A 15,500-nucleotide genomic window follows, 5' to 3' on the forward strand; every position below is an offset into this window, starting at 1 on the left:
GAAAAGGCAGCAAGAAAAATACCTGGACCAATCCCCTCCCGCTCCCCACGCTGCTCTCTCCGTGGAGGAGCTTGCAATCCCGTGTTTGCCATATCAAGAGGATTCTTCCGTGAGCATAAATGAATAATTTATGCATAGGCTCGAGTCAGTTGGCCCGCATTGATTTACTTATGCTGCATTTCTTTTCATTCATAAGCCTTTGCTAGCGCCGCTCTCTCGGATAGCGACTCGCCGCAGCGCTCAGGCGTGGGCGGCGGCAGCAGCAGCAGCAGCAGCAGCAAGCGTGCCTTTATGCACAAGGACGTGCCGCCTATGAGTCGCTTAAACGTGCGAGCCTGACCCAAGCCCGGGGCTCGCTCCGGGAGCCCGCTGCTCCCGCCCGCCGGCCGGCGATGCCGCCTGGGCGGCGATCGCCGCTCTCCTCCGCGGGTCCGTCGGCGCCCCGCTCGGCGCGGCGCGGCGGCCGGGGCGCCGGGCGCTCCCGGCGCAAAGGGCTGAGCTCCGGCCATCCCTCGGCTCGCCGCGGCGTGTGACAGATGCTTGTCACGCAGCGGTGCCCTGCCTGAATTGGCCGGGTCTCCGGTGGGTGTGCGCGGCCCCCCCCTCACCCCCCTCTCCCCTCCGCCCCTGCCGAGCCCTCCCTAGCTCAGCCCCCGGCGAACGTGCAGCGCGCCCCGCTCGCCTTCCTGGAAGGGCTCAGCCCCACTTTCCGCTCCTCCAGACTTTCTCTGCTTTTGGCACACAGGGGCACCCTCCCTCTGGCCCGGCTCCTCCTGTCTCCGCGCTATCCCGTTAAAAGGCTGCTGCTCCTGCTCCGCTGAACCAGTGCGTTGGCTGACTCCGTCTGGGATGGAGGCTCGAGGTTGCCGGCGAGGGAGAGGAGAACTCTAGGCAGCTTTCCGTTTGCAAAGTGAGCCGTAATTGCAAGAAGAGAGCCTCCCTCGCTGGAATCGATAGTCCGCTTTCTTGCTGCTAAGGGCACTCCGGAGCGGCAGTAGGTCACTGAAGTAACTCCAGCACGCTGCTGACTGCGGAGTTGTAAAGAACTGCGTGCGAGCGGCTGCAGTAGTGCTGGAAAACGCTTTGCTGTTACCAGGGACGCGATAGTTTTCAGGTCCTTAGAGCTTTGCTTCTGGTCCTCTCCTGCCACTGCACAGAGAAGGGTCCTTCTTTGGAGGGATGAGGACGGAGCTGTGACTTCTTCCAGTGTCGTTCTAGGGGAGGGGGTAAGGTTGGGGACGGAGGCTTTAGAAGCAAAAACCCCGCTGCTGCTGAATTCGGCTTTACTTGAATTTCCCCAAATCTTTCCAGGCACAGAGAGGCGCAATGCCAGAGAACCTGAATCTTCTTCGGGCTTTTGGGGGGTGTTTCTTTATCTTCTGGACAGCTTTTAACACAGCCTTAGTGGATGTGGTTGGATCGGAGCAGCAGATCCCCTTGTCTGTGTAAGTGCTTTCGTGCTATTGCTCTCAGGACTGTGCTCGAGGATGAGAACTTGGCTGCTCAAGTTCTTACCTTTTTGTATTGCAGATACTTGACTGTTCAAGGCACCTTTGCTCCTCTGTCAGCTGTCTTTAAAGCGGTCGTCTCTAATGCGCTCGGCGCTACTTTGATTTTATTCTAAGAGCATGTGTTGGTGGAGTATGCGGCCGCAGAGTCCTAACTTAAGGGCTTGTATTTACTGAAGTTGATGCTGTTAACTCCTGATGTGAGAATTTACCGTTCAGATTTGTTTTGCCATTTTATCTGCCTCTTTCTTTTCAACGGATACGCGTTATGTTGCGCCAAAGCGTGTTTCTGTACACATTGATTCTCTAAACTTAAACAGTGCAGGTTGGGTAGTTTCATATCGGAGGCCTTACCTTAGCACAGCGTCTAGTTTGTGCTTGTACTTGAACAGCTTCACTAATCTTTTGCTGAGCTTAGGTTCCTTAGTGATGTCTTTAATGCAAAATTGCTAGGATCCTTCTGAGTGCAGCTGAAGCTGTTACAGTCTGTGTTGCTTGCTATGACATGTGTATTACATTTCTTCCTGTTTCTCTTTTTTTTTTTTTTTTTTTTTTTTCCTTCTCAGTGTAAAGCTCTGGGCCTCAGCATTTGGTGGAGAGATCAAATCTATTGCAGCCAAGTACTCAGGTTCCCAGCTCCTGCAGAAGGTAAGGATCTCTTCAGCTGTAATAAGGAAGGTTTTAACAGAGAAAATGGAGGCAGATTTGATTTTCTAAATGAATAGGAAAGCAGTGCTGTACATGCTTTGGTCCAACATCTATTTTTGTATTGTATACTAGTCCCTGATGACCATTTGCATTGCACTGCACTACCTGGAGAGTCTTTGATTAAACTGACGTTTTTCTGTTTGATTTTTTTTTTGATTTTTTTTTTTTTTTTTTTTTTTGTTGTTATCACCAGAAAGTAAACTCAAACACTTTTATTTCTTGAAGTGTAGGCTTTAGCCTAGATTGCGGATATTTAATCTGGTTGCTGCGTTGTGGTGTTGATATTTCTGTGTAGAAACAGCAGCTGCTTCTTATGAAAAATGTTAACTTCATTCAAGGAGCAGAATTAGTAGATATTGTATTATTTTCACCCTGTGCTGTATGTACGCAATTCACTGTATCGGGAGAAGGCGGCTGCACTGTTGTTTGTCATCTCTGCAGTTTTTACAATCCCATTATTCCCCCAATCATCTCAACCCAGTGCTGGGATGTATTACATCATTACAGATAAGAGGAATGAATGTGGTTATCTTCTTGCTCAGCTGCACAGCTGGGTAATAAGCTAGTGAAGTATTGCAAAAACTTGAGAAATTGGTATAAGTCTGCATAATTGGGGTGGAGGGTAATGAGAAAGCGGATTTGAGTATTAGGTATATATCAAGGACTGTGTTTACTCTACTTTAAATATGCAACCTATAGTAAAGTTCTGTATTGTAGACAATTTATTTTTACAGCAGCTGCTGAAAAAAATGTAATAAGAGACTAAGAGGAATATGTTAAGACTTTAAGACTGATTTTGCAGCATTTAATATGTGATCCTCAAAATGCAATATGGAAATGGAAAAACATAGAGACATTCACTGACTATAGAGATGCTCATTCAACCCACGTGTTAAATTTCTGCTGGTTTTGTGGATGCGATTTTTAGTTCTGAGTAACGTGGTTTTTTTGGTTTGGGGTTTTTGTTTTATTTATTTTTATTTTTGGTCTGATTGTGAAGGAAATTATTCCTTGAGCTTATAGCACTTCTTTTGAAAGGCTTGTGTATGTGTGAAATTATGTAACGGACAGTACATGTAGCAGTTGAAACATAAAGCCCGTGCTAGCCATGTAAAATGAAAGCAGCTGACTTAATGATCATCAAAGGCATATGAGTTCCTTAGCACTATCTCTCTTTTCAGTGTTGTACACCCAGGACTGCAAAACATGAACTTCACTAAGCTAAAATATAGAGCTATTAAGAACAAAAACATTTGAGGTCTCTTACTACCTTTCAAGGCCATTAAATGGCTTCACTTCAATATATTGGGCAACCTTTTATTTTAATCTGAAAATCTGGACATTCAGTATTTATTATACTTCTAGCTCACATTGTTTAAAGTCTGTGTAGTTTTACATCATCACATTTTTGTATGAACTCCTTAAATTTATACAGCAGATGGGCCTTTCCATTTTGATTAGTATCTAATCAAGTATTATTAAAAGGCTTTAATTTTTTATTGGGCCATAACAAACAGGTACCTTTATTTAACTTTGGAACTGTTCCATGCATAGCCATTTTTGCACTAAAATGGATTTAAAAATAAAATGTACCAAACACAGGTAGTCCAAAAAATATAGAATTTCCTGTGTGTTGAAATCATGCTAAAATCGCAAAGAATCAGTATGAGATCCTGCATCATTCTTCTTTCCCTTATGGTAGATACTGCTGTCATCCCTTCTGTAATGTATTTTTTCCCTCTGAAGTAGCAAGATTTCTTCCTATTGGTTGTTATAATTGTAGGTAATTGGAAGCTATTCATTTTACCTTTTCATCAGCATCCTTTCTATTTCACTAACAAATCTGTGCTCCTGTTTTTGAAGGTGGACTGTATATATTCATTGTAAGCTATTGGGTTTTTTTCTTGCTTTTGTTATGATATTTCATTATTGAATGAAAGAGGAAAGACAAAACGCAGAGTTGACAGGTATTTAGAGCATTTTCGTTCCTCTATCACATCATCTTTTTTTTTTTTTTTCTTTCCCCCCCGTTATCCCTTCTGGTTACAGTAGTTTTTTTAGGAAACCTCTGGTGCTTTTTATTTTTATTTAGAGTTCCAAGTGCCTCTGGCCTTTTAAGCTTGCTATTTCTTGCTGTTGATCATGGCAGATGACTTTAACATGTATCTTTTTGTATTGTTATAAAGTGTATTTCTTCTGTAAGCTTACGTGAATAAAAACATACCAAACTTCAAGATTTGCAAGTATTTTCGACATGCGAAGTTAGTGACAGAAGTTGTCATAACAATTAAGGAAGTGATAGCACAGTAGGACTCTAAATGCAAATGCCTTTTTTTCTCCCCCCTCCCTCCCCACTAGCCAAGCATCAAGAATCCATTTGGTACTTACTGTGAGCTCTGGGTGATCAGAGTCGAGGTCTTTTTAAAGTCAAGATTCCACTTTTAGAAGCAGTGCAACTCCTAATATTACTGGAGTGATCCACGCTTTCTGATTATGAATTAAGCATTGTTACACAAATGAAGATATACAATGTATGTATAATAATGTATCTGGGCAGTATAGATTTCTCAGTTACCAACTGCTTTGTGGTGCCATTTAGTTTAATAAAGGCTTGCTAAATGAAAAATTAATGTAAAGGTTACTTGATTCATTTTGTTAGCATATATAGTGAGCCCTACTTTCAAAGGAATGTGTTTGAAATCAAAGTGTGATTGACAGTTTCTACTGCCCAAATGTTTTACACATTAAGAGCCATTTGACCCATACTAAAATTTCATTGAGCAAATGAAGTTATGCAAGATACTCAGTAAAGCGAAATTAAGCCAGGTTATAACTGTGAATATTGATTTAGTTATTACAATTCTTAAGTCTTGCTGTCCTGTGAATATCAAATGAATAACCAGTATGGCTGTCCTCTTGAGTTTCAAAAAGATGCATGAGAATATTTTTGTTACTTTTTTGAAACTATCTATTTTTTAAAACCCCCACTGCTTGCCTTATCTTAATAGGATGCTTTATTATTTTATTGCATTATAATAATCTTATCCAAGTATGTTGTTATGCCTCCTAAGAGTATATGGGATATGTGATTTTTCCAAAAATTGACTTTAGATGAAATACAGACACTGCAAACAGCTCAGAAAATAATAATAATAATAGTTCAGTAGCTAATTTGAAAAATGATGATGAGCTTTTAAGCAAAATTAGCGCTTAAAAATGTAGCATTTTAATGTTCTACTACTTGCTTTCAAAGTGAAGGAAGACCATTCAGTGTTCAGAAAACCATACAGAAGAAAATAGGACAATATTATTCCGAAGTTATCTGTTTTATGGAGGTTTTACAGTTGTCATATAGATTTGGCAGCGTACAAGAAGCTGCTTGGTGCTGTAGACATGCATACTCTTCACCTACTTAGCAAATACTGCTGGGGCTTAAGAATTGATTCAAATTTTAATTGTGTCTTAGGTGCTTATATTCCCCCCCCAACTTTCAAAAGACATCTGCCTTATTTGAATCTTGACACTTCTTTAAACTTCTTTTTTTTTTAAACACTCTGATTATGTTTAGTGAGTACTGTAGTAAATGTGAGAATGTAGTCCACTGGCAAAGCCAGGCTTTAAGTATAGGTTGCAAAGCGAGCGTTAGGTGCCGGGAAGATATTCATTTCCGCTGCTACGATTAGAATTTTGGAGGAACAGACTTTGGGGAAAGCTACTGTTCACATTACAGTGTCCATGCTAATAATGTGTTTTCTATTCCATGCTGCTGCAAAATAATAGTAGTAATAAAATGGAAGCAAAAAATGCAGGTAACGTGCCTTCTGTTAATGTTAAAAATAATAGTTCTTACACAGTAAAGCTTTTCTAATATCAATGAAGTTTCTGATTCTCTAAAACTACAGTGTGGGCTATGCTTTCTCAGATTTCTGTTGGAGTGACTGCTTTTTTTAATATATTCTGAGCTTTGATAATTCATAATTTGGTCCTGAATAGTCGATATTGTTTTATTGCAAATGTAGGAACAGTTTCTAACTGAAAAGAAACTTTTATTTATTGGTTCTGCTATAAAGGTTTCTTAATGGAGACAAGTTTGTTTAAGGCTATCTCCGATTTTTCTTATGTAAGTCGTCTAACGGAGCCTTCACTGTTATGTAAGCACTGACTGCCTTGGTCTCAAACAGTCTGTAGTCTGCATCTGCCTACTCCTTTCCACTAATTTTTCATTGTGTTAGCAGTTCTTAAATCATTGTTTTTTCTCAAAGCACATTTTTCAATCAGTGTAGCATTCCTGTTTTTAAAGGTTCAGAATTGCATTTTGTCTTACTGATTAGATTTGGTGCTGTATCTTTTTAGTTTCTTACAACTATGGAAATGTCAGTGCAAAACTAATGTAATGGGGTGATTTAGATCAATTAGCATTCAGCTGGTGTATCCGATTCATGCAGTACATCTATCTTTAGTTTTAAATCGTATAATAGCAACTTAAATTCTTTGGGAAGTTTAGTCCAATCATCTTGATGTTAATTGCGTTTCTTTTATTCTGCCTTATGTTGGTTTTGGTCTTTATAGGATGTTTCTTCTCTGCTCAAGACACTGCAGCCTTTGAAGGAAGGGTCAGTAGGATTGAGATGTGCAGTTTAAAGGATAGACATGGGCTGGCTTCTTAGATACCAATTTAAACTGCCAGCTGATAAATTTTAAAACTGAAGAAATAATACTGTTTTTTTTTCCTATCAAAAATAGGAGAAAAATGGTCAAAAAACCTCTAGACATATACCTGATTTTTAAAAAACCCAACACTACCCCCCCCGCAAACATCACAAGTGAACAGCAACGTTCCCCCAACCAACCGAAAAGAAAACCAACCAACCAAAACCAACCCAACAACCCCCCAGAACCCAAACCCCAAACCCCACTAGCCAGGTAAATAATATAGAGCTTACCAAAAGCTTTATTCAGAGTTAATTCATTATAATTCAAGCTCCTGAAGTCTGGATTATGTAAAATGTGTCTCCTAGCACTGAATTAAAACCAAGCATTGGAAAACAAAAGAAATATGCATCTGAGAATCTTAAATCACTTTAATTCTGATGATTAATGCAAATGATGTTTTGGAACTTGCAGATCTTGAACCTACATCCCTTTTAATTCTTACAGATCTTTGGGCTATATGAATCACAAGGTTAGTTTCCATGCCAAACTAGTTATGGAGCACTTCAGTGTGTTTGAAGTATTTAACGTCGTTATCTGCAGACATTAAAGTGTAAATTCTTTTGGATAGCTATTTTAATTTTAATTTGTTCAAGAAAAAGAATAATCAAGCACATTCATATGCTGCTAACGTATTAGGTGGAAAAACCTGCTGCATCCAATGCTAATTTTCAGGTAGCGTATTGAATTGTAGAGGAAAACGTCACAGTGCTATCAAACTTTCAGTAGTGTGGTCTCTCTCTCAGTAACAGAGAATAGGTTTTCCTTCTTTCTTGTAACGAAGTTCTGTCTTCTCTGGAGGTGTTGGAACATTTTCTTTGCCTTCAGTGAAGTTAGAAATGCATCTTGAATGATCTATGGTCTTACTCTCATCTCCTGTTTGAATGTTACGTTAATTTCTTGGTGTTGGTAATGTTTTTAAAATGCAGTCTAAATCAGCCTGAATGTCAATCATTATGTTTTATATTTCTCTTTAACTAAAAGGAATGTCTTGTTTTAAGCCATGGTGAATTCATGCTCTTCTGCAATCAACAGTCTATATTTTGCAGTATTTTCTGTGTCTTTCTGGGTTTTGCAAGCACAGCACGATTCTCTTACTTGTATTATTGAAAGTACATATGTTCTATTGTTAGTATGTAATAGAAATATGAGACGGCTTCAGTAAGTTTATGATACGTGCATTACACTTTCAATAATGTCTTTTAATATGGAAATTATTGAATGGACAATCCAACTGGAAAACATTGCATCTTGAAAGGAAATGAATACTAATTCCCTTGCTTAATGCATTTATGGTTGTTTGTTTTCACATCCTGTATTGGAAAATGCTTACATTTCAAGGTTAAAAGAGCCAGTCTCCATGCAAATTATCTTGACAGCGAAGGTATGTAGAGCCATGAATAGATGCTGCATTGTAGCGGTGATTCACTTTTAAGCAACTACTAATCAATACTCTACACTTTCAAATGTCATTACTGTTCTGTAGGGTACAATTTTTTGTTGCTGATAATAAGTGGTTACACATTGTACAACACAAATTATATATTGATAGGATAGACTGTATTTTAGGTTGCTGTAGAAACTTCACTGAAAGGTCTCCATGAAATACTTTGATTAATATGTTCTTCTTAAGTTCCATTTTGCTTTTTCTATGTCTAATGTTTTTGTAAAAGTGCACGGACCCTTTTTTTAAAGTTTTAAAAGTTTTTGTGACCCTTTTATCATCTGCCCAGTTCACATGTAAAGCTTAAGTACTTTCTTAGAATGAATAACAAAATTGTTGCAAGACTTGTATTTAAAAAGGAAGTCTGTGTAAAAAACACTTTCTTTTTTTTTTTTTTTTTTTTTTTTTTTTTTTTTTTTTTTTAAATTAGAATTGGAGAGAAGTTGGGAAGGGTCTTCGAAGCCTTTCCAGAGGCGGTGAAATCCAGGGACAGGTACTTTCTGAAAATATTCTTCCCTCAGATCTCCTAGGACTTTACAGATGGAGTTATCCATCTTATAGTTGATAACTAGTACACTGTTTCCGAGGTCGATGATATAAGACATGAGGAGATTGTGATTGGTCGAGAGACAGACTTGTTCACATAGGACTGTACAGATGTTACAACCAGTGTATTGAATTCAGTCTGGGAAGATAATAGTAGACAGTAGAATATAGAGCACAGGAATTAAGCTGTCATAAAGCCCTCCTGCCTAAGAGAGTTGGCTTCATGCAGTCTTTAGCAGGGTCTTAGCAGTAGCCAGAGCATCTTGGATTGTTTTATCAAGCTAGACTTGAGTTGACAGTAGGTAGAGGTCAAGTTTAGAAGAAAATAATTTGTTTAGGTAGACAAAGGTAAAATAAAGTAATCTCATCAATGGTGCTCTTTGAGAATGAAGGGAGAAGTGAATTTATCGTTAGGTGCATAACTGTATGTTTGAAATGTTCTGGATTCAAATCTTGGAGAAGCCTGTTGGTGGTGGGTGTGTGTGTGTGTGTTTTTAAATGTATCTTCAAAATAGGAATGCCTGACCAACTCCCAGTGCCAGGCAATTTTCAGGAAGGAGATGGCAGTTGAGGAGGTGAAGGTGATTGCTGCAGTGGAAGACAGAAATGCATAATATGTTTGTTGGATGCTTTGTATAGGAATACGATTTTCAGTTCATGCACATGAGGTTCAAGTTTATTTACTGGAAGATCTCTAACACAGAAAAAATGCACGTTTTTCAGAAGACTCTCAAAATCCTATGAGAAAGCAGATTGCCTTGGTAAGAGTTTTGGAGGCAGAGATGAGCAGAATTGTTGCTTCCGCTCCTAGACTAATTTATGTAAGTAGACATAACCTTGTATAGATGCCCTCAGAGGGACTGAACTCTTGCATTAGCTTCCTGTTATATGTGAGGTTTCCTGTTTGCTAGGAGCACAAATTAGTTTTCTCTTGTTTTTCACACTGATTCCTTTTGCACTTATTACAAGCAAGGGTTATTCTCTCTCCTCTCTCTATTGACTCTTTTTTTTTTTTTTTTCCCTCTCTATTGACTCTCTTTCCCCCTTTCCCCCCAACTCCACCCATCATAACCGATTATGGATGTGTCAAGACACTGATTTACAGAAGTCAGCAGCAGAGGAAGTCACAAACTCCAAGTGTTCTTGCTGCGTCTGGTATCTATGGCTATTGTGAATATACTGAGGGGATGAGGAAATGTTTTACCCTCAAAGATTCATCTGATCTGATACATTTTACCTGTTCCCCGTTTCTGCCATATTTCCTGGTAAAATGGCTGATGTGGCTGTCTTTAATAGCTGTAGAGAGCTGAGAACTGACTGGGAACCTCGCGTATGATAAAGCATATGTCAAATCCATATTTATAAGGCTACAAGTGTTCTAAACTGTAGAAACTCTTAAAGGTAAGATACTTATGTTGCATAGACAGAGAGGGAAAACCGGTTCTGAATTCCAAAAAACCTTTCAATGTCTGATGCAGGCAGGTACACAGTGTGAAAGAGAGAATAACCTTCACTTAAGCTAGAAAACTGGAGGGGTGGAAAACCCCAAACTAAAGGAAAAAAACCACCTGTATTTCCTTTTGCACCAAGGAATTAAGAAAGAAAGTGTGGAGAAATGTAAATGGGGCAGGGGAGAGGGAAGAGAGGAAGAAAACTAGGTCTGCTTCACTAGACTGTGATTTAGTGCAATGGGCCAAGCTGTGCCTGAGCAAAACTAGTACAAACTTGAAAGGAAATATGGCAACATTCTTCACATGCAGAAAACCAGGAAGAAGAATAAATATGTTCTCTGTGTCCATGGTAGATGAACAAGAGCTGGTCTTTAAACACAATTAGGTTTTCCTACTATCACAAGTCTCCCCCCCCCTCCCCCCCCCCCGGGAGAAAACGCTGGACTAGGAACTCTTGCAGGGTGGCTTTTCAGAACAGGTTACCTGCTGTTATGTAGATCTCATTGAACGGCCTTATGTTAGGAAGATGAGCTACATAACCTTTTATTTTGGACTATAAGCAGTGAAAGTAATTGTATTTCTTCTTTGGCATCTATATCTATGCACTGTTAAGCTTTGAGCCTTTATCTCCTTAAGACACGGCTGGGGAGTCCTTCAACTTTCAGAGCAGAAACAGGTTATAAAACACTGTCATTATTGCTGTTTGGGTTGGCCAGGTTGGCCAAATATTTACTTTTTTCCCCTCCCCTTTATAAGCATACAATCAAATGATCTTATTAAAGTATATGGCTTTTTACTATAGAAGGATAAATATATTAAATATAACAGATTAAACTTGTAAGTAGTCTTCATCTATTTGACTTGGTCCAACAACCACATGGTAAGAACTCATCCGGGTTAGCTTTTCGAGATGTCTCAACATGTTCTTATGTTAAGTCTAACTATGAAGTACAGAGGTAATAGAGCTTCACTAGGGCTTGTTAAGACAGTGTGATGTTCCAATGAGAGAGAAGGAAATGGATGATTGGATATAAACTCCTGGTTTATTCCTTGTGTATCTGCCACATGTTCTAGTGTTTTGCTATTGGCAATTGTTGGTATTTAGTAAAGTTTCTTCTTGACTCTTCTTACTCTTGAGAAGGTTTTCTCCTAAGCACTACTTACGGTGAATTTTTTGTGTTATTTAGGTAGAGCCTGTTTAGTTGGTTGGACAGAGTCATCAAGGCATATACATTCTGGCAATGACTCTTAATCAGAAAAGTGTTTGCCAGGTGGTTGTTTCTAGAGATTTGTTCTGTCTGTCAAGATTCCTGAAAGAACCGTTAAGAGTTAAACCAATACGTTTCATTAAGGTGGCCAAAACAATTTCTAAAATATTAGGAGCCATTCTCTTTGTCAGAGCGCTTGCTCCTACTCCTGTGTTTTGCTTTTGCCTTCCATAGTTTGGTGTGTTGTTTTATTGTTGTCTTTCTCCCTGTCCTTGCTTTCTGAACTTCCTTATTTACCTTATATTTGAATCTTTCTGTTTTAAAATGGGCAGATGTTCTAGAAAGAAATGTGGGGGTTTTTTTCTGAGACTGATGCCAAATATTTTGCATAAATCAGTTTGCAGTACCGGAGGCACTTAAAGTTCGGTATTACTATTTATCATTAAAACTAGATTATGAGATCTTAGAGCACCCACGTTAAGGAAGTAAAAGATGCAAAAAAATGTTGTTCTCTGGTCTGTTAACAAAACAGATAATATGGTGACCTAATCAATCATAAGATTGAGTATATAAAGTGGGAAGTATGTGTGTATAATTCATTCACTATATCGGGTCTTAATGTTTCGATCCTGTTGATTGTTCATTAGTTAGCTTGCTTGTATGTATGACTGACAAGTAGTTTCCATATTGAATATTTGCCCTTAGTTTTTAGGAAAGGGTAGAAATTACTTCTGAGCTTCTTATAGCCTCATGAAATGTTTTCCTTTGGTGTACTCAAAATGTGGAGTTGACGGGTCTCCCTGAATTTTGTGCAGGTGGCAGATTATATATTAACATTGTTCCTTTATAATGTGCAAGTTAAGTAGATCTCCTCTGATTAATCTTCTTCTGAATACAGTGATAGTGAATTTAAAAATTCTAATTGTACTTTTATAACTGAGACTTTTGTATTTGGCACTAATGACTCAGCAAAACTGGTTCTAGAAAAACCCTTTATTTTCTCCCTCTGTCCAGCTGTCTTACTCTCTTCCACTACGGAACTGTGTTTTTAACAGTTTCTGGAATTGTAGAATAATTCATTCTGGAAGAAGATTTAGAAGGTCTTTTAACTCAGCTTCCTGCTCAAAGCGAGGTCAGTGCTGAAATCATTGCAGATATCTTGGGGCTTTGTTGAGTCTGATCTTCAGAACCTTCAGGGACAGATATACCACAACCTCTTTTGTTTCAATGCTTGACTCTACCCTGGATGAAAAGTTACTTAAACTGGAACTTCCCATTTCAGTTTGACTGCTGTCTGTCACTCCTACTGTGCACTTCCATAAATAGCCTTGGTTCATCTTCTCCACAACCTACTTGTAGGTATTGAAAGGCATGACACTTTGTCATGGCAGACCTCTCTTAGGCCCAAGTCATAGATAATACTATACCATCTTTTAGTTGCTTCATCAAGTCTCAACACTTTCTTTTCTGACCTATTCTTTTAAAATAGTTTGCACTAACATTACAGGCTCTTAAACTGCTGTTTAATATTCAGGTGGGCTTTTTTCCACAGACACTCCTGTTCTCACAATAAGAGTATGTAACCGTTCTCATAATTACAAAATCTCAAGAGTAATTTCCTCTAAGTTGATTGCATGAATGGGAGAAGTTTATTTTAACTTGTCATGGTAACACGGGAATGAACTTCCCTTCTAATCTGGGGCTAAAACAAATCCTTTAGTTCCTAGTTGCTCAACCAGCCATTTTCTTTTACTATCTTTATCAGCCACAGTATCTTAAGTGAACTTGGTGTTGTACAGAAATAATGTCAGCTGGTAGAAGGTTTTACGTCTTATCGTCTGGTTTTGCTTTAAATTATGCTGCAGTAGCTGGCAAGGAGCTTCTTTGTGCTTTTATACACAAACAAGGATTTTACTTGCTTTCCTAAAAAGCAGGAGTCAAAATTATGCAGTCATAGTATCTCTAGCCTGTTAAATAAATGCACTGTGAAAATGCTGTTTTGAAGGCATTATGAAAACTTTGGTCAGGGCCATAGCATATAGTGTTCCTATTGTTCCTCTAGGTCGTATTTTAATGTTTGGCTATTCAATATACTCACAAGATTTTATGTCAAGCTATCTAAGTCACTAATTTAAGATGCAGAAAAAATGATCTACATACTACAGGTATGAAAATTTGATGTGTTGGGAACACACTATTGGTCACAAAATTAGATAATTATCTTCTAAAGTGACAAAGCTTCAAAGATGAAAAGCAGGAATATTCAAACTTCAGCTTTACCTTGAAGCTAAATGACTATCATTTTATGACAGCTGTGCAAAATGTATGACTGCCAAGCTGTTTGTACATGATGCTATCGTATTACATTAATAGAAATTTTCACTGATAATGAAAACTGGTAGGAGGCTAAGAGTAAAGCTTTATGTTATGACTTGCAGCCATTGACTATCTGCATCCAACAGATTTATTACCCCCTACGCACATCATGTCTTTTACAATATCTTCTGCCATTTCTTCAACAAAGTACAACAAGAAAGATGATATAGATGGCACAATACAAAAAGAGTAATATTTGAGTACTCACTTCACACTTCAGACTTCCACCTATCATTACCAACTGCAACGCAATTTCGCAGTAAAAGTAGAGATGAGTTTTGACATCCCCATGGAACTTTCCATGAAAAACACTGTGGGGAGGTGCACATGTGAAAGAAAACTGGAGGATTTCCATTGACCAACTCAGATTTTAATTTTCATGTTAAAATCAAGGCAGCAGACTGAGATTCGGATATATCTGGCTGCTTATCCTAGGTCTGTGATGTTCTCCTTAGGCCACATAATCTTGGTGGCCAAAATTCAGTGAAGCCCTTAAGCATAATATTAACTTAACCTGTAATATCACACATACAAATCCGGTGCATATGGTGGTAGTAGGATTTCATCCAGAGTGCCAGAAGCCTGGAATTGGAAAGTTAAAACTGCAAGCAGGATTTTTTTTTTTTACCTCCACTCCCCAAACAGAGGCATCTTTGCCTAACTTTTCCATGTAAAATGAGCCTAGCAATACTGTCTTTTTCCTTAAATTTCTAAACTTTGAAATTGTTTGGATCAGGAGCAATGCTTTTTGTAGAGTGTTTAGCATATGGAGAGGATCAGGTGGTGAAGAGCAGCATTAGCATATGGATATGGAAGTAAAGCAAAGTACATGGAATGGATCATCTCTGAGAACTACAAAGCATTAACACACTTTTTAAATAAAACTTCTTTCACTACTGAAAAGATAAATGGCTTCCTGTAACAGTCCTGAAAAACTACAAAATTGATAGAAACCCTCTTATTTCTGCTGTTGATATTTGGTATCTGTAGTTGGCAATAAATCTCCATATGGCACTGTGCTGGCAAGTGAAATTGAACCCTTTCTTGTCAAAGAATTAATTCTTCCTGTGCTCTGAATGCAAAGTGATATGCTATGCTGATATTAGAAAGTAATTTTCAATTTTGGAAACATTTTCTTCTTTCCCTTTTACATTTTTTTTTCCACCCTGGTGATACTTTCTTAGTATCCATTTTTTGCATAACTACAGTTCTGCTTTTTTTTGTTGTCTAGATCCTTTTTTTTTTGTCGGACCTTTTCTGATTTTCTTTCAGGTGAGATCCAATCAATAAGACTAATTACAGAGTCAAATTCATAAATGTCAAACACAGTTAAAATAGGAATCAAACAATTTTCTTAATCCTTTTATGGGTAGCTGATTATTTCTGTCTGTATTGCAATTACCATAGAAATTTATTTTCTATGTGCACATTCTCACCGTCCTTCTCTGTGCTCCCACATGTTTATAGCCATTGCTTTTTTCCTCTGGATTTTTTTACCATCAATGTATATTTTCAGTGCCTTAAGCAGGTGTAATCATAATGCTGCAGT

At 38.4% G+C, this 15,500-nt stretch overlaps 1 protein-coding gene across 1 annotated transcript in view; it reads left to right on the forward strand.

Annotated features, from left to right (window-relative positions):
* Window positions 1–873: 873 nt before the first annotated feature.
* The window catches only part of CACNA2D3 (calcium voltage-gated channel auxiliary subunit alpha2delta 3), a 479,329-nt gene continuing 464,702 nt past the window's right edge, over window positions 874–15,500 (forward strand). The window contains exons 1-2 of the mRNA XM_049826767.1: window positions 874–1,445; window positions 2,075–2,156. Of these exons, the coding sequence (XP_049682724.1) occupies window positions 1,327–1,445; window positions 2,075–2,156 (201 nt within the window). The 5' untranslated portion in view covers window positions 874–1,326. The remainder of the gene's footprint in view (window positions 1,446–2,074; window positions 2,157–15,500) is intronic.

Source organism: Accipiter gentilis, chromosome 23, assembly GCF_929443795.1.
Source record: "Accipiter gentilis chromosome 23, bAccGen1.1, whole genome shotgun sequence".
NCBI classification, from domain to species: Eukaryota; Metazoa; Chordata; class Aves; order Accipitriformes; family Accipitridae; genus Astur; species Astur gentilis.